This window comes from Salvelinus namaycush, chromosome 19 (assembly GCF_016432855.1).
Source record: "Salvelinus namaycush isolate Seneca chromosome 19, SaNama_1.0, whole genome shotgun sequence".
Taxonomy (NCBI): Eukaryota; Metazoa; Chordata; class Actinopteri; order Salmoniformes; family Salmonidae; genus Salvelinus; species Salvelinus namaycush.
In genome coordinates, this window is record NC_052325.1 from 31,984,161 (window position 1) to 32,007,861 (window position 23,701).

The 23,701-nt window shown below is 42.8% G+C and overlaps 1 protein-coding gene across 1 annotated transcript; it reads right to left on the reverse strand.

Moving 5' to 3' along the window:
* Positions 1–1,218: 1,218 nt before the first annotated feature.
* Positions 1,219–23,607, reverse strand: efhc2 (EF-hand domain (C-terminal) containing 2). Its single transcript, XM_039014300.1, has 15 exons — positions 23,566–23,607; positions 23,018–23,206; positions 22,734–22,884; positions 22,330–22,553; positions 21,680–21,931; positions 19,619–19,726; positions 19,244–19,382; positions 13,594–13,759; positions 12,308–12,450; positions 11,899–12,095; positions 11,680–11,813; positions 11,024–11,218; positions 2,478–2,570; positions 2,280–2,382; positions 1,219–1,356 (listed from the first exon to the last, which is right to left on the reverse strand). The coding sequence occupies exons 1-15, from the start codon at positions 23,605–23,607 to the stop codon at positions 1,219–1,221; spliced, it is 2,274 nt and encodes a 757-aa protein (XP_038870228.1).
* Positions 23,608–23,701: the final 94 nt, after the last annotated feature.

The following is a 23,701-nucleotide window of genomic DNA, read 5'->3' on the forward strand; positions in this document are numbered from 1 at the left end:
TTAGAGTGTTGGATTGGTTAGAGTATTGGGTTGGTTAGAGTGTTGGGTTGGTTAGAGTGTTGGGCTGGTTAGAGTGTTGGGTTGGTTAGAGTGCTGGGTTGGTTAGAGTGTTGGGTTGGTTAGAGTGTTGGGCTGGTTAGAGTGTTGGGTTGGTTAGCGTGTTGGGTTGGTTAGAGTGTTGGGTTGGTTAGAGTGTTTGGCAGGTTAGAGTGTTGGGTTGGTTAGAGTGTTGGGTTGGTTAGAGTGTTGGGCAGGTTAGTGTTGGGTTGGTTAGAGTGCTGGGTTGGTTAGAGTGTTGGGTTGGTTAGAGTGTTGGGTTGGTTAGTGTTGGGTTGGTTAGAGTGTTGGATTGGTTAGAGTGCTGGGTTGGTTAGAGTGTTGGGTTGGTTAGAGTGTTGGGTTGGTTAGAGTGTTGGGTTGGTTAGAGTGTTGGGTTGGTTAGAGTGTTGGGCTGGTTAGTGTTGGGTTGGTTAGAGTGTTGGGCAGGTTAGAGTGTTGGGTTGGTTAGAGTGTTGGGTTGGTTAGAGTGTTGGGCAGGTTAGAGTGTTGGATTGGTTAGAGTGTTGGGTTGGTTAGAGTGTTGGGCAGGTTAGAGTGTTGGGTTGGTTAGAGTGTTGGGTTGGTTAGAGTGCTGGGTTGGTTAGAGTGTTGGGTTGGTTAGAGTGTTGGGTTGGTTAGAGTGTTGGGTTGGTTAGAGTGTTGGGTTGGTTAGAGTGTTGGATTGGTTAGAGTGTTGGGTTGGTTAGAGTGTTGGATTGGTTAGAGTGTTGGGTTGGTTAGAGTGTTGGATTGGTTAGAGTGTTGGGTTGGTTAGAGTGTTGGATTGGTTAGAGTGTTGGGTTGGTTAGAGTGTTGGGTTGGTTAGCGTGTTGGGTTGGTTAGAGTGTTGGGCTGGTTAGAGTGTTGGGTTGGTTAGAGTGCTGGGTTGGTTAGAGTGTTGGGTTGGTTAGAGTGTTGGGTTGGTTAGAGTGTTGGGCTGGTTAGAGTGTTGGGTTGGTTAGCGTGTTGGGTTGGTTAGAGTGTTGGGTTGGTTAGAGTGTTGGATTGGTTAGAGTGTTGGGTTGGTTAGCGTGTTGGGTTGGTTAGAGTGTTGGACAGGTTAGAGTATTGGGTTGGTTAGAGTGTTGGGTTGGTTAGAGTGTTGGGTGTGTTAGAGTGTTGGGTTGGTTAGAGTGTTGGGTTGGTTAGAGTGTTGGGTTGGTTAGAGTGCTGGGTTGGTTAGAGTGTTGGGTTGGTTAGAGTGTTGGGTTGGTTAGAGTTGGTGTTGACACTACCGAACACGTCTTCCAGAAGGACAGTGTAGTTGATGCTCTTCACCTCTGGGCCTCTGGCTTCCCTGCTCCAGTCCACGTTAAACTGTGGACAATCAATAAAGTTGATTTAATTCAACAACAGCAAGACAAAGGGCTGAAGACAAGACAAGACACTGGACTAGGCCCTCATTGAGGATGACAGTTGACTTGCTTGGTTAAATAAAGGTTAGATGTACAAAATGAAATCACTGGCACACTAGTAACGTCCCTGAATGTAGAGGTAGACATGGGTTATGCACGCCAAATACATTCACAAAACATGACAGCATTGGCATTAAAATAGTGCAATGTTAGTGGTAGAAAAAGCATGTGCATTATTGTTCAGAAAGTGTGTTAGCTCCACAGAGACAAGAGTCCCAGGCGGATACAGGTAAATGCCAGGCATCAGCAGAAGACAATCAGGAAAATAACAGAGCCTGGATGATGGGCCAATCAACACAAAGCAAGTCCTCAAGCAGATATAGGCAACTCTTCTGTCATCACAGTGAGAAAAAATGTGAGGACGTGAAGATACAAAGTCACGGCAGCCATTGTCACTCCTCTCACGTGGGTCCGTGGAGCAAGTTTAGAAAGGCAGTTTACCCCACCAAGGGATCCCTGACTAGTCTGGGCTTTAGACTGCGTGAGGGAGAGAGGAGCTGGGAACCAGTGATAGTACACTGCTAGAGAACGAAGAGAGAATGACAGAGACAATACAGACGCACATGCTCTCACACACACACGCACATGCAAGTTCACGAGCATGCACACACACGCGAAGAGACTGATTCACAAACAGTGCTCTCTCTCTCTCTCTCTCTCAATTCAAGAGGCATTATTGGCATGGGAAAAATATGTTTACATTGCCAAAGCAAGTGAAATGGATAAAGTGAAATAAACAATAAAAAGTGCAGATGGATCTTCTTAGCTGGCTCTGTGCCAAACACTAAATCTCTCTCATGCTAAATGACCCACTGAGTCTCTCACCTTCAGGGCATCATCAGGCAGGACAGGGGAAGCAGGGTTCTCTCTCCAGTTGATCCCTGCCAGAAAGGCATGGTAGTCCATCTCCTCAGAGCCTGCATCAAACCTGGACACATCACAGGACTCTCAAAGATGAACTGTTGTATAAGCACACTTCCACTCCCAGTACTACTCCTCTTTCTTTCAGATCTAATTTCTTACTTCTTGAGGAGGGCCCTCAACAGGTCCTCAGCCAGTGGCAGCTGGAAGGCCTTACAGATGGTCCTGGCCTCCTTGGTGGAGAGATGACCAGTCCTGGATACACAGACCAGACCGGACGAGCACAAATATTAGGCAAGCACAGATGAGGAATCATCATTGATGAAAGGCTTGAGTGTGTGTGTGTGTGTGCGCACGTGCATGCATGTGCGTGTGTGTGTGAGAGGCCACAGTTGTTTTCCCTGTGTTTTTGAGTAGTCTGGAGCCAGTCCTTGACATTATGACATACCGTCTTCATTACAGGGGCATTGGATAGGGAGGACATTTTAGACAAATCTGAAACTAACCCAGGGTAACTACATGGCCACATAAACAAGCTATGCTGATTGACCCTGTGGCGTGGCTAGCTATCAATTTCCTTTATGCCACAGTTCTACTATGTGTGTGTGTGTGTGTGTGTGTGTGTGTGTGTGTGTGTGTGTGTGTGTGTGTGTGTGTGTGTGTGTGTGTGTGTGTGTGTGTGTGTGTGTGTGTGTGTGTAACCGCTACATAATATGCAGGTCTGTGGGGATCATCTGGTTCCAATGCTCCACTCACACACTACTGGAACTAATTGCTGCTACTCAAGCAGCTAAGGATCTGGGGCCGCTGGCCAACTGATTGATGGCGGGCCGTGACGGTACCTGCCTGTGTGGCTCTGTGTGTGTGGGTATGGGGTATATACACTATATATACAAAAGTTTGTGGACACCCCTTCAAATTAGTGGATTTGGCTATTTCAGCCACATCCGTTGCTGACAAGTGTATAAAATCGAGCAGACAGCCACGCAGTCTCCATTGACAAAAATTGGTAGTGGCCTTACTGAAGTGCTCAGTGACTTTCAACATGGCACTGTCATAGGATGTCACATTTCAAAAAAGTCAGTTCGTCAAATTTCAGCCCTGCTAGAGGTGCTGTTATTGTGAGGTGGAAATGTCTAGGAGCAACAATGGCTCAGCTGCGAAGTGGTAGGCCGCACAAGCTCACAGAATGGGACAGGTGAGTGATGAAGCGCGCAACGCATTAAAAATCGTCTTGTCCCTCGGTTGTAACACTCATTACCGAGTTCCAAACTGCCTTTGGAGCGTCGGGAGCTTCATTAAATGAGTTTCCATGGCTGACAGCAGCACACAAGCCTAAGATCACCATGCGTAATGCCAAGCGTCGGCTGGAGTGGTGTAAAGACTCTTTAAAGTTTGGTGGAGGAGGAATAATGGTCTGGGGCTGTTTTTCATGGTCCGTGATACGTCCCTTAGTTCCAGTGAAGGGAAATCTTAATGCTACAGCATACAATGACATTCAAGACAATTCTGTGCTTCCAACTTTGTGGCAACAGTTTGGGGAAGGCCCTTTCCTGTTTCAGCATGACAATGCCCCCGTGCACAAAGCAAGGTCCATACAGAAATGGTTTGTCGAGATTGGTGTGGAAGAACTGTGTATGTATGTGTGTGTGTGTGTGTGTGTGTGTGTGTGTGTGTGTGTGTGTGTGTGTGTGTGTGTGTGTGTGTGTGTGTGTGAAAAGTGTGTATGTGAAAGTGTGTGTGTGCATGTACAGTGTGTGTGTGTGCATGTACATACATGTACAGTGAGCGCCAAAACTATTGAGACAGTGACACATTTTTTGTATTCCAGCACTTTGGATTTGAAATTATACAATGACTATGAGGTTAAAGTGCAGACTGTCAGCTTTAATTTGAGGGAATTTTCATCTATATCAGGTCAACTTTTTGTACATTAACTTTTAAACTTTAGTATTTGGTTCCATATTCCTATCACACAATGATGACATCAAGCTTGTGACTCTACAACTTGTTGGATGCATTTGCTGTTTATTTTGGTTGTGTTTCAGATTATTTTGCACCCAATAGAAATTAATGGTAAATAATGTATTGTGTCACTTTGGAGTCACTTTATTGTAAATAAAAATAGAATATGCTTCTAAACACTTCTAGTTAAAGTGGATGCTACCGTGATTACGGATAGTCCTGAATGAATCGTAAATAATGATGAGTGAGAAAGTCACAGAAGCACAAATATCATACCTCCAAAACACGCTAACCTGTCACCATTACAATAACAGGGGAGGGGAGTAACAGGGGAGAGCGTTCTTCTTGTGTGATCTCATGTTGATCACGTGATTTAATGTGAAGTTAATGTGATAACATGTGACAACATGTGAAGCAACGTGTCAACATGTAAAGCAACATGTGATAACGTAAAACTACACGTGACAACATGTGAGCGAGCACGTTAAAACACAATCTCATGTGAAATAAATGTGACAACATGGGTTGGCAAAATCTTAATGTGATAAAATGGAACTACACATGACAACATGTGAGCAGATATGAAAACACGATTTCATGTGAAACATGTGATACCAAATTTTACAGCTAAATTAATATGATGCATAATGTGGACATTATGGAAATCAGGTATATATTTATTGCCAAGAATACACTTCTGCATTTTGCCTAAAGTTGCAGAAAAAATGAAGTAAATATATATAAAAACTTGGTGTTATTTCTAAATGACAGTATTCTGCTGTATTCTTATTTCAATTACTGTAAAATCTGGTACTGTGACCACAATTGGGATTTAAACTCATACCCTCTCGGTTGCTAGAAACCTGAAATGTCCTGCTACAGTGCAGCTACACCACCAGATCTGTGAGCATGAAAGAGATATGGGCCACAGACTTATTGACAAGATTGCGTTTCTGCACTTTGCTTAAAGCTGTCCAGAATCAAGTAAATAATTGTCTAATTATCTCCACCAACGTAAAACTAGCAGTGCTCAACGACACAACATCGTGGAATACACATTCATTCTTTGGGGATTTGAACTTGCAACCTCATGGTTGGGAGTGCAGCAATGTTTCAGACTTTGTAAGAGAACGTGTCAGTAATGAGCTGCACTGCAAAGAGTTTATTGTGCATTTTCCAGTAAGTTAATTATTATTATTTATTTATTTTCACCTTAATTTAACCAGGTAGGCCAGTTGAGAACAAGTTCTCATTTACAACTGCGACCTGGCAACTTGTTGATGTGAATTTGTAATTTCTTACCTGGAAACTACTATTTAGTAAGTTATTGTAATATTTACAGTCATTTTACCAGTAACTCACAGGACTCTTGCTGCCACTAGCAATCCATGCCAGTGATCTACTGTGCATTCATTGACTCTTCTGTTGACAACATGGGCATCACTTAGCAGCGGCAGCATACTGTAGCAGCGGCAGCCTATCAGAAGCCTATCTGAAGATTGCAGGTGTAGTTTATTGGAGGCGTGGCTTTCAGCCAACTCTTTTTGGTCTCCCATGGAAGGGAATGTCATCCCAGTTAATCTGGTGTGTTGTATTCTGTTAATATGTTCTGTGGAAGTCTGTTCATAAGCAAAGCTGTTAATTATGTAGCTTTGTTAAAGGCTGAAATATGTGCACGCACTACAGAAGACCAATCAATATTTAATAGCTAGTCTCCATGTTACTGTATTACTTGCATACTTACCATACCACCATACCAGACATTTCTGAGTTTCCTAACTTAATGCTGCGTTTGTAACCAAGTGTAGAGTGGGAATTTACCACATACGACTAGGAAAAATCAACTTGAACGGCCCTCCAACTGGTAATTGCTGGTGGGAAACTCGTCCGTCATCCTGAGCTCCCCGTTCTCCCACATGCTGACCTCTGACGTTACCTACTAAGGAAATTACCTTTATAACAGCATTTTTGGCAGTTAAATGCAACAACAAAACATTATTAATAAAAAGCTATTTATTAATATGGTTTTTGAACACTATAATTTGTTTACAAGCATGATAGCTGTACTTTTAGATTATGGTTTACGCAGCTTGTTGGCCATTAGCCAATCAGTGTTTCTCAACGAGTTGAAAGCACATGAATGCATCCAACTGGTATTTACGACTTCACAACTGGTAAATTACCACCTCCCACATGGTTATGAACGCAGTATTAAAATGTCAAATATTGAGTAGAAAAATGTACCATGAATGTACCATGATACTAGATTATCTGATACTAGATTATCTAAAAGGTACCGACCAGTACCATGTGAGTTCCTATTTGTACCTCTGTACCCTTGACCATTTTGTACACCAGGGAACAACACGGTACCGTAACGTAGTTATAGCTCCGACACTGCCAAAAGACCAGCTATGCAGGTGTCGGCTATTGCGTGTTTATGCTTAAATCTAGGCCTTTTGCTCACGAGTGGCGCAGCGGTCTAAGGCACTGCATCTCAGTGCAAGAGGCATCACCACAGTCCCTGGTTTGAAACCAGTCTGAATCACATCCAGCCGTGATTGGGAGTCCCATAGCGCACAACTGGCCTAGCGTCATCTGGGGTAGGCCGTCATTGTAAATAAGAATTTGTTCTTACCTGACTTGCCTAGTTAAATTTTATTAAATTATGTCAAGTGTCCCTGAACACTGCTACTTTTTTCTTTGGTGTTGTTGGATAATCACACAATTATTGACTTGATTCCGGGCAACTTTTAGCAAAGTGGAGGATTGTATTCTTGCCAATAAATCTGTGGTCGATCGCTGTCATTGTCACAGACCTGGTGACAAATCAGGAAATTCAGGTTGCTGTCATCTAAGAAGTCGTGAGTTCAAATTCCAAGTGTGGCTGCGTCCCAAGTGTGCTAGCCAATGTTGAGGTCAATTACATTTAAGTTCCAGTCAATTCAGAAAGTAAACCAGATTCCAAATTCCTGATTTTACAGCATTGAACATAATTGGAATTATAATTGGAATTTCTGAATAGAGTTCGTTGTTGTATATTTACTGACAAAATAGAGTTAGAAATTACATTAAAAGTTGTTTCCACTATTTTCACCGTAACCCAGTAGCCGGTAACTTACTATAAAATAATAAGTGCATCTAAAGTATCCTATACGTTTAAATTTAATTGCAAGTGAGGCATGCCAAGTTGAATTGCAGGACAGGCCAAAAAGTAGCGTACCCCCAAGTGCATTGCGATTGACAGTATTTACAGTGCCTTCGGAAAGTATTCAGACCCATTGACTTTTTCCACATTTTGTTACGTTACAGCCTGATTATAAAATGTATTTAAAAAAATGTATCCTCATCAATCTACACACAATACCCCATAATGACAAAGCGAAAACAGGTTTTTAGATTTTGTGCAAATGTATTAAACATAAAAACACAAATACCTTATTTACATAAGTATTCAGACCCTTTGCTATGAAACTAGAAATTGATCTCAGGTGCATCCTGTTTCCATTGATCATCCTTGAGATGTTTCTAGAACTTGATTGGAGTCCACCTGTGGTAAATTCAATTGATTGTACCCTGATGTAGATAGCTTGTCTGTCGAAACATTGGTTATTAGGTTATTAAATTATTGCATCTGAGCTCTTAGAGTGTGTGGCTCTCCTTTTCTTTTTCATATTCAATTGATTGGACATGATTTGGAAAGACACACACCTGTCTATATCCGGTCCCACAGTTGACAGTGCATGTCAGAGCAAAAACCAAGCCATGAGGTCGAGGGAATTGTCCATCGAAGTACAGATCTGGGGAAGGGTACCAAAAAATGTCTGCAGCATTGAAGGTCCCCAAGAACACAGTGGCCTCCATCATTTTTAAATTAAAGAAGTTCGGAACCACCAAGACTCTTCCTAGAGCTGGCCGCCTCGCCAAACTGAGCAATCGGGGGGGTGACCAAGAACCTGATGGCCACTTTGACAGAGCTCTAGAGTTCCTCTGTGGAGATGGGAGAACCTTCCAGAATCATCTCTGCAGCACTCCACCATTCAGGCCTTTATGGTAGAGCGGCCAGACGGAAGCCACTCCTCAGTAAAAGGCACATGACAGCCTGCTTGGAGTTTGCCAAAAGGCACCTAAAGACTCTCAGAGGGAAAGATGAACGGAGCAAAGTACAGAGAGATCCTTGATGAAAACCTGCTCCTGAGCGCTCAGGACCTCAGACAGAGCGAAGGGTCACCTTCCAAGAGGACAACGACCCTAAGCACACAGCTAAGACAACGCAGGAATGGCTTCGGAACAAGTCTCTGAATTTCCTTGAGTGGCCCAGCTAGAGCCCGGACTTGAACCCGGAAAGACCTGAAAATAGTTGTGCAGCAACGCTCCCCATCCAACCTGACAGAGCTTGAGAGGATCTGCAGAGAAAAATGGAAGAAACTCCCCAAATACAGGTGTGCCAAACTTGTAGCGTCATACCCAAGAAGACTCAAAGGCTGTAATCGCTGCAAAAGGTGCTTCAACAAAGTACTGAGTAATAGGTCTGAATACTTATGTAAATGTGATATTTCAGTTGTTATTTTTTATAAATTAGCAAAAATGTCCAAAAAACTGTTTTTGCTTTGTCATTATGGGGTGATGTGTGTAGATTGATGAGGATACATATTTTTTAATCCATTTTTTAATAAGGCTGTAACCTAACAAAATGTGTCAAAAGTCAAGGGGTCTGAATACTTTCTGAAGGCACTGTTTATAGCAAAACACTAATACAGTATCGTATTACTGTAGAAATGTACAGCACAATGACAAATATTTCCCACAAAACGAACAGCAATTGCTACCAGTGTAATTTCATGTTACATGATTTCACATGTGGAAAATCCCATGATTTCACACATTGAATGTGAAATTTCACGTGATATCATGTGAAAACATGTGTTTTTGGAACATTTCACATGTGAAAATGTTTTTGGGGAACAATTCACATGTAATATTTCACATTTGAAAACTTGTTTTTGGAAATCTTATTGTGATATTACACGTGAAATCTTGTGAATACTTGGTTTTGGAACACTTCACATGTAACATTTCACATTTGAAAACGTGTTTTTGGAACACTTCAAATGTGACATTTCACATGTGAAATAATGTGAAAACATGTTTTTGGAACACTTCCATCAATCAAATGTATTTATAAAGCCATTTTTACATCAGCCGATGTCACAAAATGCTGTACAGAAACCCAGCCTAAAACCTAAAACAGCAAGCAATGCAGGTGTAGAAGCACGGTGGCTAGGAAAAACTCCCTAGAAAGGCCAGAACCTAGTGAGAAACCTAGAGAGGAACCAGGCTCTGAGGGGTGGCCAGTCCTCTTCTGGCTGTGCCGGTTGAAGATTATAACAGAACATGGCCAAGATGTTCAAACGTTCATAGATGACCAGCAGGGTCAGATAATAATAATCACAGTGACATTTCACATGCGAAATCAAGTTTTTTTGGAGCGCTTCACATTTAATGCCTCAGTGCACAAAGCGAGGTCCATACAGAAATGGTTTGTCGAGATCGCTGTGGAAGAACTTGACTGGCCTGCACAGAGCACTGACCTCAACCCTATCGAACACTTTGGCTACCATCCAGGCCTAATCGCCCAACATCAGTGCCCGACCTCACTAATGCTCATGGCTGAATGGAAGCCCCGCAGCAATGTTCGAACTTCTAGTGGAAAGCCTTCCCAGAAGACTGGAGGCTGTTATAGAAGCAAAGGGGGACCAACTCCATATTAATGGATTTTGGAACGAGATGGTCGACTAGCAGGTGTCCACATACTTTTGGTCAGGTAGTGTAATTTGCATCTGTTTAAGTCTATCAAAGGTGTGCGAGTTTGAGCATGTGCAGATCTTGGTGATAGGCCTATGGAATAATTATTTCTGAATCAGCACTAATTAGATTGAGCAATAAAAGCCCTAATCGTGGTCTTCTTAAATTAAAGTAGTTTTTGACAGTATGGAGCACAACACGAGGGAGTTTAGAAGGGAGGAACTCCCTTAAACTTTATTCCATATGGCTGGGAACCGCACTGCAGCAAGAACACATTTTTCACTGGCTGTCCACTGGTCACAAAAACAATGATTAATAGGCAGCTTAAACTTCTTCAATTCAACCATTATTGGGTTCAAATACACATTTAGATTTGTGAACATCCATCCACAACAACCACAATCCGTAAGGCGCAAATAGCTAAATGAAACAGCAACAGTGTGATTCACATCAATGTGCTATCTAGATATCAATAATAAGTGATATCCGTATCGCCGTAGACTACACCACTGCTGTCATCCTTACCTCCAAGCGTTTATTTAAGTTGGATCATCTTTGGATGCCGACAGCAGTCACACCATTGGAAGAAATAGCTTTGACTGTAGCCTACAAAGCCTATTCCTGCTCCTAGTGGTTCATCATAGTGGTCTCTGATTTGTGGTCAGACTTGCTCAGGCAGAACAAACTTAAAATTGCCCTTTTTTCTATGCTGATTTGAATGCACTTGAGAAAACAGAAAGGTGTCAGAAAGCGTTCACGCAAACATCCTTTCTGATGTTAAAAGTAATCCTAGAAGTAATCATCTAGTTTTTCTAAAGTATGTGTAAACATGTATCTGTAAACATGTGATCCGTTACTCCCCAATTGTGTGTATGTGTGTGTACCTGCGTGTCCGCGTCCCTGTATGTCTGTGCTTGAGTGTGTGTATGACTCCCTACCTGTGTCGGTCCTCGTGTGTGAAGGCTCTGGTCATGTCGGAGAAGCTCTCAAAGTGTTTCTTGCGTAGGTGGTCCTGAGCCACAGCCAGCATGAGGCCCACCTCTGCCTCGGGCTGCTGGCGCTCACAGAAACAACGACCGAGCATCATCACCTCATGCTCCGACAGACCACACTCCAGACCCACCAACAGGCCCCTGGCAAACACACACACACACACACACACACACACACACACACACACACACACACACACACACACACACACACACACACACACACACACACACACACACACACACACACACACACACACACACACACACACACACACACAACCAGAAACATTTGCTTCAAGGATCTGCTTATAAACTGCTTATGAACACCATAGTTTGATGACTACTAAATCTTGGTACTGGGGCTCTAGTTCCTGGCCTTGAATCTGGACTTGTTTTGGATCTGAGGATCTGAATCAGAAAACACCCAAATTAATTAATTGGGACCATACTGTAAACAGCTGTTTAGAGAGAGAAGAGAGGAGTAAGAGAGGAGTCCTACATGAAGGGTTGGTAGAGGATCAGTCCAGTGTTTCCAGGGTCAGAGGAGAGAGGGATAAAAAAAGAGAAGAGGAGAAGAGGAAGAAAGAGGAGTGTACTACCTGAAGGGTTCGTAGGGGATCAGTCCAGTGTTTCCAGGGTCACTGAGGGTGAGGAACTGTTTAATCTCATTCTGTTTGTCCTCAGGGATGGAGCGGATCTTACTGATGATGGAGCCCATGTTAGCCCTGGGGAACTGGATAGAGAGGAGACGATGAGATGAGGAGAGGAGAGAGAAAAAGAGAATAAACAAGAAAAGAAGAGGAGAAAGTGCATCCCACCTCCTCAGCGTGTTGCTCCATGTAGTTGAAGGCGTACTCATCAGCATCGATCAGCTGGAAGCCCTGGTTGTTGAGGTTGATCCTGGCTCCTACATACAGGTCCTGGGCACTGAAATACTGGGATATCTCACTCTTAAACAGCTTCTGACCAGGCTTCTTCACTCTGCCACGCTCAAGGAACTTACCCGCCAACACACCTGGAGCAGGGGAGGGGGGGGGGGGGGGGGCACAGAAGGGGACGTTTGAATATGTGGAAGAAGTCATCTCAACCTATCAAAGTAGACACTTCCACTTTCCTTCACTGCGGAAGAGAGGATGAGGAGAGAAAGTAAAGTAATCCCCATTAGTATGTCTACTTGTCTCTTATGGGTATTCTAGAAGTGTCGACTGATAGCCAAACGGTCCCTACCGGTGTTCCTCTGAGGCGGTTCGAACACACAGATGGTGTCGTCACTGAGGTAGAAGGAGATTATGAAGAGTCTATCTCTGTCGATGGGATTTTCAGTCACCATCTTCCCCATAAACCTCAGCACGTTACTCTCAAGGCCCTGTCTGGTAGGGGGAAACACATACACACACACACATGCACGCACGCACGCACGCACACACACACACACGTACGCACACAGACAAGCAGGCAGGCACTCTCTCTCTCTCACACACACGCACGCACGCACGCACGCACGCACGCACGCACGCACGCACGCACGCACGCACGCACGCACGCACGCACGCACGCACGCACGCACGCACGCACGCACGCACACACACACACACACACACACACACACACACACACACACACACACACACACACACACACACACACACACACACACACACACACACACACACAAACACACAAACACACACAGTGAGAGGAGTTAACACATATATAGACACAATGTAATTCTCCCATTTAGGCTGTAAGGCCAAAATGGGAGAACCTGGGAGAATCGAGCAAGGGCTGAAGACTTTATATACACACCGTAATAAGTATGAGGGTTCAAGAAAATACACTCCCCTCTGTATTTATTTGGACAGTGAAGCTAAAATGTGTAAATTTGGTTTTATAATCTGTCAATTTGGCTCTATAATGAGTGAGAACGTTAGGGGGAAAAAACTTACCTCTCACCATTACCAATAACAGGGGAGGTTAGCATTTTTTTGTGTGGTATGATCTTTCTCACTCATCATTATTCACGATTGTCCATCATCATGGCAGCATCCACATTAATGTAGAAGTGTTCAGAAGCATCCTCTATTCTTATTTACAAAAAGTTTGTAGTCACAAGCTTGATGTAATCATTGTGTGCTAGGAATATGGGAGCAAATACTAAACTTTGGACCATATTAATACACTATTAGTTAATTTGTCAAAATACTGACTTCTTCAAATGGGGGGACTAGATACATAAAGTGCATTCATTTCTAAATGGTAAAACAGATATGTACTGTCACCTCATAAAACATTTGATATCAAATCCAAAATGCTGGAGTGTAGAGCCTAATTAATACATTTTAGCTTCACTGTAAAATCCAAATAAAATACAGAGGGGAGTGAATCAAGTTTAAAAAAAGAGAAAAACTTATGAGAGGTAAGTTACAAACGACAATATCTTATGGCGCTTTGACTTGAACTGTAGTGACCTATCCTAAGTAGTATCTCCAGAGTGGTGCTTTCTTGACTCTCACCTGTCTTTCTCCATGAGCTTGCGGAAGTCTTTCTGTGGGGGTTTGGGCAGCAGGCCCTGGCAGGAGCACAGTGAGTCCTCTTCAGAGCCAAAGCCATTGTAGGGAGGTACAGGCCTGGGGGGCTTAGGGGCCAGAGGTGCCTTGTACTGTACTGGGCTGAAGTCCTCTGAGAGAGAGAGGACAAAGAAATGGATAAAGAGATATATATACACTATACATACAAGGTCAGCATCCCGGAGTCGCCTCTTCACTGTTGACGTTGAGACTGGTGTTTTGCGGGTACTATTTAATGAAGCTGCCAGTTGAGGACTTGTGAGGCGTCTGTTTCTCAAACTAGACACTCTAATGTACTTGTCCTCTTGCTCAGTTGTGCACCGGGGCCTCCTACCCCTCTTTCTATTCTGGTTAGAGCCAGTTTGCGCTGTTCTGTGAAGGGAGTAGTACACAGCGTTGTATGAGACTTTCAGTTTCTTTGCAATTTCTCGCATGGAATAGCCTTCATTTCTCAGAACAAGAATAGACTGACGAGTTTCAGAAGAAAGTTATTTGTTTCTGGTCATTTTGAGCCTGTAATCGAACCAACAAATGCTGATGCTCCAGATACTCAACTAGTCTAAAGAAGGCCAGTTTTATTGCTTCTTTAAATCAGCGCAACAGTTTTCAAGCTGTTCTAACATAACTGCAAAAGGTTTTCTAATGATCAATTAGCCTTTTAAAATGATCAACTTGGATTAGCTAACACAACGTGCCATTGGAACACAGGAGTGATGGTTGCTGATAATGGGCCTCTGTATGCCTATGTAGATATTCCATAAAAAATCTGCTGTTTCCAGCTACAATAGTCATTTACGACATTAACAATGTCTACACTGTATTTCTAATCAATTTGATGTTATTTTAATGGACAAAAAATGTGCTTTTCTTTTAAAAACAACGACATTTCTAAGTGACCCCAAACTTTTGAACAGTAGTGTATATATATACAGTACCAGTCAAAAGTTTGGACACACCTTCTCATTCAAGGATTTTTCTTTATATGTACTATTTTCTAGATTGTAGAATAATAGTGAAGACATCAAAACTATGAAATAACACATATGGAATCATGTAGTAACCAAAGAAGTGTTAAACAAATCAAAATATGTTTTATATTTTATATTCTTCAAAGGTGCCACCGATTGCCTTAATGACAGCTTTGCACACTCTTGGCATTCTCTCAACCAGCTTCATGATGTAGTCACCTGGAATGCATTTCAATTAACAGGTGTGCCTTGTTAAAAGGTAATTTGTGGAATTTCTTTCCTTCTTAATGCGTTTGAGCCAATCAGTTGTGTTGTGACAAGGTAGGGTTGTTATACAGAAGATGGCCCTATTTGGTAAAAGACCAAGTCCATATTATGGCAAGAACAACTCAAATAATCAAAGAGAAACGATAGTCCATCATTACTTTAAGATATGAAGGTCAGTCAATCTAGAAAATTTCAAGAACTTTTAAAGTTTTTTCAAGTGCAGTCGCAAAAACCATCAAGCGCTATGATGAAACCGTCTCTAATGAGGACCGCCACAGGAAAGGAAGACCCAGAGTTACCTCTGCTGCAGAGGATAAGTTCATTAGAGTTAACTGCACTTCAGAAATTGCAGCCCAAATAAATGCTTCACAGAGTTCAAGTAACAGACACATCTCAACATCAACTGTTCAGAGGAGACTGCATGAATCAGGCTATCAATGGTCAAATTGCTGCAAAGAAACCACTACTAAAAGACAACAATAATAAGAAGAGACTTGCTTGGGCCAAGAAACATGAGCAATGGACATTAGACCGGTGGAAATCTGTCCTTTGGTCTGATGAGTCCAAATTTGAGATTTTTGGTTCCAACCACTGTGTCTTTGTGAGACGCAGAGTAGGTGAACAGATTATCTCTGCATGTGTGGTTCCCACCATGAAGCATGGAGGAGGAGGTGTGATGGTGTGGGGTTGCTTTTCTGGTGACACTGTCTGCGATTTATTTAGAATTCAAGGCGCACTTAACCAGCATGGCAACTACTGCATTCTGCAGCGATGTGCTATCCCATCTGATTTGCGCTTAGTGGGACAATCATTTGTTTTTCAACAGGACAATGACCCAACACACCTCCAGGCTGTGTAAGGGTTATTTGACCAAGAAGGAGAGTGACGGTGCTGCATCAGATGACCTGGCCTCCACAATCATCCGATCTCAACCCAATTGAGATGGTTTGGGATGAGGCGGACCGCTGAATGAAGTTAAAGCAGCCAACAAGTGTTCAGCATATGTGGGAACTCCTTCAAGACTGTTGGAAATAGGGTGGCTACTTCAAAGTTATTGAAATGTTTTCCGTATTGACTGACCTTCATGTCTTAAAGTAATGATGGACTGCCGTTTCTCTTTGCTTATTTGAGCTGTTCTTGTCATAATATGGATTTGGTCTTTTACCAAATAGGGCTATATTCTGTACATCACCCCTACCTTGTCACAACACAACTGATTGGCTCAAACGCATTAAGAAGGAAAGAAAATCCACAAATTAACTTTTAAGAAGGCACACCTGTTAATTTAAATGCATTCCAGGTGACTACCTCATGAAGCTGTTTGAGAGAATGCCAAGAGTGTGCAAAACTGTCAAGGCAAAGGGTGGCTACTTTGAAGAATCTCAAATATAAAATATATTTTGATTTATTTAACACTTTTTTGGTTACTACATGATTCCATATGTGTTATTTCATAGTTTTGATGTTTTCACTATTATTCTACAATGTAGAAAATAGTAAAAATAAAGATAAATCCTTGAATGAGAAGGTGTTCTAAAACTTTTGACCGGTAGTGTATAAATATACAGTGGGGCAAAAAAGTATTTAGTCAGCCACCAATTGTGCAAGTTCTCCCACTTAAAAAGATGAGAGAGGCCTGTAATTTTCATCATAGGTACACTTCAACTATGAAAGACAAAATGAGAAAAAAAAATCCAGAAAATCACATTGTAGGATTTTTAATGAATTTATTAGCAAATTATGGTGGAAAATAAGTATTTGGTCACCTACAAACAAGCAAGATTTCTGGCTCTCACAGACCTGTAACTTCTTCTTTAAGAGGCTCCTCTGTCCTCCACTCGTTACCTGTATTAATGGCACCTGTTTGAACTTGTTATCAGTATAAAAGACACCTGTCCACAACCTCAAACAGTCACACTCCAAACTCCACTATGGCCAAGACCAAAGAGCTGTCAAAGGACATCAGAAACAAAATTGTAGACCTGCACCAGGCTGGGAAGACTGAATCTGCAATAGGTAAGGAGCTTGGTTTGAAGAAATCAACTGTGAGAGCAATTATTAGGAAATGGAAGACATACAAGACCACTGATAATCTCCCTCGATCTGGGGCTCCACGCAAGATCTCACCCCGTGGGGTCAAAATGATCACAAGAACGGTGAGCAAAAATCCCAGAACCACACGGGGGGACCTAGTGAATGACCTGCAGAGAGCTGGGACCAAAGTAACAAAGCGTACCATCAGTAACACACTACGCCGCCAGGGACTCAAATCATGCAGTGCCAGACGTGTCCCCCTGCTTAAGCCAGTACATGTCCAGGCCCGTCTGAAGTTTGCTAGAGAGCATTTGGATGATCCAGAAGAAGATTGGGAGAATGTCATATGGTCAGATGAAACCAAAATAGAACTTTTTGGTAAAAACTCAACTCGTCGTGTTTGGAGGACAAAGAATGCTGAGTTGCATCCAAAGAACACCATACCTACTGTGAAGCATGGGGGTGGAAACATCATGCTTTGGGGCTGTTTTTCTGCAAAGGGACCAGGACGACTGATCCGTGTAAAGGAAAGAATGAATGGGGCCATGTATCGTGAGATTTTGAGTGAAAACCTCCTTCCATCAGCAAGGGCATTGAAGATGAAACGTGGCTGGGTCTTTCAGCATGACAATGATCCCAAACACACCACCCGGGCAACGAAGGAGTGGCTTCGTAAGAAGCATTTCATGGTCCTGGAGTGGCCTAGCCAGTCTCCAGATCTCAACCCCATAGAAAATCTTTGGAGGGAGTTGAAAGTCCGTGTTGCCCAGCAACAGCCCCAAAACATCACTGCTCTAGAGGAGATCTGCATGGAGGAATGGGCCAAAATACCAGCAACAGTGTGTGAAAACCTTGTGAAGACTTACAGAAAACGTTTGACCTCTGTCATTGCCAACAAAGGGTATATAACAAAGTATTGAGATAAACTTTTGTTATTGACCAAATACTTATTTTCCACCATAATTTGCAAATAAATTCATTAAAAATTCTACAATGTGATTTTCTGGAATTTTTTTCTCTCATTTTGTCTGTCGTAGTTGAAATGTACCTATGATGAAAATTACAGGCCTCTCTCATCTTTTTAAGTGGGAGAACTTGCACAATTGGTGGCTGACTAAATACTTTTTTGCCCCACTGTATATAGACAAGGAGAGACGGGGGGGGGGGGGGGGGGCAGATAAATAGATAAATAGAGAGAGACAACAACAGTTGAAGGAAGAGAGGAGAAAGAGTAGAGATGGAAAGAGAAGGCAACAGGGGTAACAGTAACCTATATAACCTTTGACCCCCTGAGGTCCCCAACAGGCCTCTCCATCATTGATCGGCTGTGACTAATACAGGGAATCGCCCCATAGCCAGCCTAACTTAACCTAGCCTAGAAACACATGAGAGGGGTGGGGGGCAAGCGCCCACAGACAAGAGTTTGGTTACTGCAGACTGGTTGAACCCCCCCCCCAAGAGCCACACCCCTCCCCCCAAGACCCCCCCCCCAAACCCTCCCATCTACAGATAGTGGACACCATTTTGATGGCGCAAAGCGGCAGATATGTTGCCGAAAACACAAGTGCATGAATCATGCTGATAGCGGCTTCATTTGAAAGCTTCTCGCTCAGGGAGGCCAAATGGCTGGCGGCGGTGGGGCGATCACTGGTATTTGGTGTTGGTCAGGGCCAGGGAGACAGATAGGCCTGGAGCTGTTATCCTCACTTTGAGCACCTGGAAAATGTTATATATCTGAAATCTATCATTCCAAAACTTTGTTTACTATAATGTCAGTGCTGCAAATGCCACTCTATCACCCAAGTCCACCATTGTTGGTCCAGACCTGGTTACTGTAAAGCACTTTGTTGTAAATGTTATGTTTCATACAGTATATAAACACAATTTGATTGACTGTCAGGGATTATTGTAGGGCTCGCATGGTTTTGATACAATGGAGAGAATTGCATAAAAAATTTAATAATAATAAAATGATTATAATGATGTTATTTTAATCTCTAACAGGTCACAAATTGAGCCTTCACTAAATCTGAATGACAAAATCTGAATTAGGGATATGGAGAGCATCTAAGAGTAAATTTACAACATTTTCAGATTATGAGAAATACTTGACAGTGGTACTGAAAACAGCTAAATAACATTGACATTGCAAAACAGGGGTACTTGAGTTGGTCAAGGTAGTGAAATGTGCAGTTTATTATACTTATACTGACACCCTGTGGTTATACACCAGAACCGCAGGTGATGGGCTTGGGTGTGTGTGTGTGTGTGTGTGTGTGTGTGTGTGTGTGTGTGTGTGTGTGTGTGTGTGTGTGTGTGTATCTCACCAATGCCATATTTGGAGCGGTAGAACTCTTTGGTGAAGTTGTCACAGTCACAGATGACCACCCTGCGTCCCCACACGTTGACCATGCCCCCCAGAGTCAGGTCACTGTCCTTATAGAACTGCTCATGCACCGCACCTGTCTGACAGAGAGAGAGAGACATTAGCTGAGAGTAAGCTCCCTTCTTACAGTAAAATATGCTGGATCAAACTGACCCTGTACACTCAAAGAAACAGAGATACAACTTTTGGAAACAAACTGCTGTTTCTACAACATCCCTTACAGTCACATAAACCCTAGTCTTATCTTCCATATAGCATTCAATATGGACAAATGTGTCAATTTTTGTCTCTAAAAAGACTCCCCAAGAGCACCTACTTTGAGGCTGTCCAGGATGTAGCGTCCTCCCTGGCCCATAGGACCAAAGACGTTGAGCACCGTACGGTCTGTGATATCTCCGGGCTGACGCTTGGGGTTGGGAGCATGCTGCAGGAGAGAACAGAGGAGAAAACACACCGATGGAGAAGAGTCAGAAACACACACGCACACACACACTTACACGGTATAGAAACACACATGCAAAGCTAAAACACACACATACACACACACACTACACCAAACCACATAACACCAAACACTACACCAACCACACCACACCACACTACACCAAACCACACTACACCAAACCACCACCATAACCACAGCACACACAGATTGGCTGGTACTTGCCTCCTGGTTCTTGGTCATGGAAGCAGCATAACAGGGAGAAAGAGAAAGAACATAGACTAACCAAATCCTCATCATTTGTCTTGAGGGACAGATTTAATTTGTATCTGTGGGGAATCGTTATGTCCAAATGGCTCGGGGGTTCAGATGCAACCTTTCAGGATGACATTTATAGAAAGGCAACCGAACAAACAGCATGACAATCACTGGATTTTACAAAAGGAAAACAACTGGAAAGGAAGGATGAGTTAGTGTCTGAACAGTGACTAGAGAAGAGATGAGGAAAGATGCTTCAGGGAGGCTAGATGTTACTGCAGACCTGTCCGAGTGGATGAGAGCTCTGTGAGGGAGGGAGGCCGAAGCCATTCAAGCAGAAGAGAAAGAGAGGCACCTTTCCTCTTTTGACTATACTTCAACCAAAACATATCACTCCCCTGATACAAATTCTTCAAAGCAGCCGAAACAATGGTAGTTTAGATTTCCTATCTTCTGCCCTTCCTTTAATTTCCTCTTGAACGTTAAGGCAAAATGTAGATTTCCGCCTAAATAGACATACCCAAAAGTAATTATTTTTAATGGGATGGCCATAAACACTAACTTGTAATGCTGCATAGTTATAGAAAGGTTTGGAACTCACCTTTATGGTAGAAATAGTTCTAAATTAATCACTTTTGAGGACACAGGCTCAAGTACATGTTTTCTAAAAAGAGCAATAATCAAATTATAAACAACTTAATATAATATTTCAACTTTATTATAACTGTAAAATAAATATTAGAATATTACATGACTACAAATTTGGCCCCATTTCATATAACTGAAGACAGAGCATTTTCTGCCAAGCGTCCTCTGAGTGACACAGAGACAACATTCAAATATTTGAAGACTCGTTATAACTTCAGCTTTCCGCACAAAGTGATTTCGTACCTCTGTGGCAAAATAAAGTGGTCGTGTTTCAATTCTACAAAAATGATTTAGTATTTTTTCATGTTGAGAGCTCTAAATCCGGTAGAGAATATCACAACAAGATAAACCCAGCTGCTGGATTCGCTAGATTGTTCCCTCTCCTATGCCGTCTCCCAGGCTGGGTTCCATCGCTCACAGGCAGAGCAAATCAATTATTTGTCTGGATAGGCCAGAAAATGTGACATGCCACTCCCTATGCAAATGACAGGTGTGAAACCTGACACTGCAAGTCAACTCTGCTGACAGAGTGGTAGCGGAAAGTGTCTGCAAGCTTTCTGCTCCTATAAGGGAGTGGTTCCCAAACTGTGGGGCGCACGATAAAAAAAAAAGTATTCCTTTTTATTAAATGTTTTATTTTAAACTCAATCCGCATTCAATTTACTCTTGAAAGTTGTAATCGTAGAATGCTAAAGGTGCAATTTTGAACTTCGGTAGTGCATCAGCAGTTTTCCTTTTGTCATTGCAGACGTTAGAGAGCTATTTATACAGTAAGTTGTCAGGAATGTTCAGATAAACTAGCCCATGTCAGGTAAAACATTTTAGCTAGGTTTTGTAGCCTATTGATTTTGTTGTAATGTCTGAGTCAATCAGATATCACATGAACACACATAGGATATGACAAAATGTGTAGAAAGCAGGACATTTGCTGTAAAATGGCAACAACAAAAAACACCTCATTTATGGAAAAGGAGACCCGAGTGAAAAAGTTTGGGAACCATTGCTTTGTACACACATTTCCCATCTAACCTTGGGCAGCTTGCTACGGTGCAGAAACTTGGGGGTGGCATCCCGGCCTGAGTTGGGGTAGATGACCTCCCTGATCTCTATGGTGTCATCGGCCAAGAAGTAGTGCAGGGTGAGCTCGCGTGGGTCCCCAAACATGTTCTCTGAGTCGTCCCAGTGGCAGTAGAACCGCAGCACATTGCGGTCGTGGTCCAGGAACTGCTTGAGCGTGTCCAGCCTCTCGTATGGACGCAGTGGCTTCATACTCTTCTCCATCTGTGGATACACAGACAGATTATTGATAATACGGTATACTTTATCAATACATAAAGTCTACAGTATACAGCTTGGTAGCTACAGATAATGTCTGTATGTATAGAAGTCATGTAATTGTGATAATATCAGATAAATAGATGTCAGTCATTGTTTTCTGACAGGTGGCATCTGTACAGTGAGCTGCTCTATCTGTCAGAGGACAATGTAAATCAATCAGCCTGAGTAGTTTCTGCTCAGTGTGACATGTTTCTCAGGCTTGCACCTTGGCATTAGATCAATAGCAAAGCACTATGTTCAACACAGAAGATGGTACCACTAAATCCATAATGACGCCTTCTCTGTTATCCCTCTCTTCCTCCCTCTCACCCTCCCTCATTCCCCCTCCTCTCTAATCCCACCTCTTGTCGTAGGTTGCTGTAAGGGTCCAGGGGAGTGGAATTGGTGGGGTTGAGTCGCACCCCCATCTTCCTGAGGAAGTTTCTGGTGAAGGGGTCACAGTCGGTGACCATGAAAATGCGTGAATACAGCACCATCTGCTGGTTGATGTTGAAGTCGTGCACCGTGTAGAAGCACTCACCATCTGGAGGGGGCAGTGGGATGCGGTGCCGACGAATCAGCGTTCCTGAAAATAGGAAAAAAATGTTTATATCTTGTCATAGTTAAACCTCTTTAACATAGAGGGCTTTTCCTGTAATCATCTGTCTTTTTGCAGGTACTGGTTTCTGTTTGAATAGGGGGTAGAAATTCAGGTAGATCTCAATCAGCAATTTACCTGCTCAAGACCTAGGTTAAAATACCTCACCTTGTGGTATTCCGCTGTTCTTTAATTCAGGCTCTACCACCTGGATGGTGTCGTCTTCCAGGTAGAAATAGATCTTACACTTCCTGACGCGGTACTTCTCCTCTCGCTTCTGAGGCACAGCCTCCTGGAAGAACGCATTGAAGCTCAGCACCTGAGGGAGGGATGGTGAGAATGGAGCAGTCTGTCCAACTCAGTCTGTCTATCTGTCTGTCAGTCTGTGTGTCTGTAATCTACTGCACCTTTCAAAGATTATTTGGAAAGCACAAAAAAATTAAATGACAGACCTGCTTGTCAAAGGCCACCCATGATGGAGTGTCACTGCCCTCTCCATTGGGGAAGATAGAATAGTTTGGTTGAGACTTCTGGCCCAACAGCAACTCCCCTCCAATGCCTGGCTTCCCTGAGCCCACCATCATACGGACCCCGTTGGAATAGTCAAAATGCTGGGACTTGTGGAATTTGTTTTTCCCCAACTGGATGAAAGGATGTCACAAGTCAGTCAAGTAAAGACTAGAACCATACGCAGAGAAAATATTATGGTTTGTAGCTTTATTTATTTTTTATTTAACCTTAAAGTTTAGAGGATAATGTCAGAAATTCATCATATTCAATGTGCTTTCTTAAGGTTCTTGCAGCAAACAGGAATGCATTTTAATGCAATGAACTTGCACAATCTATGGACGATGCTGCTAGGGAACATGCTAGCGTAGCTAGCAAGCGCTATGTGTTGTTCTATTCGGCTCAATTCGCAAAATAGGCTAACTGGGGTCAATAATCCAAATAATCTAAAATGTATCCACTAATTTAACAGGAAACATTGCACAAAACTTACGTTTTTGTTGAGAGAATTTCCAGGCAGCATCGGCAGTGCCATGGTGGCATTAATTGGGATATAAATATACTTTTTCCTCCGTCCAACTAGTGAGAAGTTCTTTCGTCCTTCCCGTTTGAGGTTGCCATGGAGCGTG

Excerpts from the sequence above, each read along its gene's own strand:
- efhc2 (XM_039014300.1), bottom strand. The coding sequence starts at position 23,607 with ATGGCACTGCCGATGCTGCCTGGAAATTCTCTCAACAAAAAC. Across the intron at positions 21,932-22,329 it reads ACAGCAACCTACGACAAGAG|ATGGAGAAGAGTATGAAGCC; the intron begins GTGGGATTAGAG and ends GTGTATCCACAG. Across the intron at positions 19,727-21,679 it reads ACCGTAGCAAGCTGCCCAAG|CATGCTCCCAACCCCAAGCG; the intron begins GTTAGATGGGAA and ends TCTCTCCTGCAG.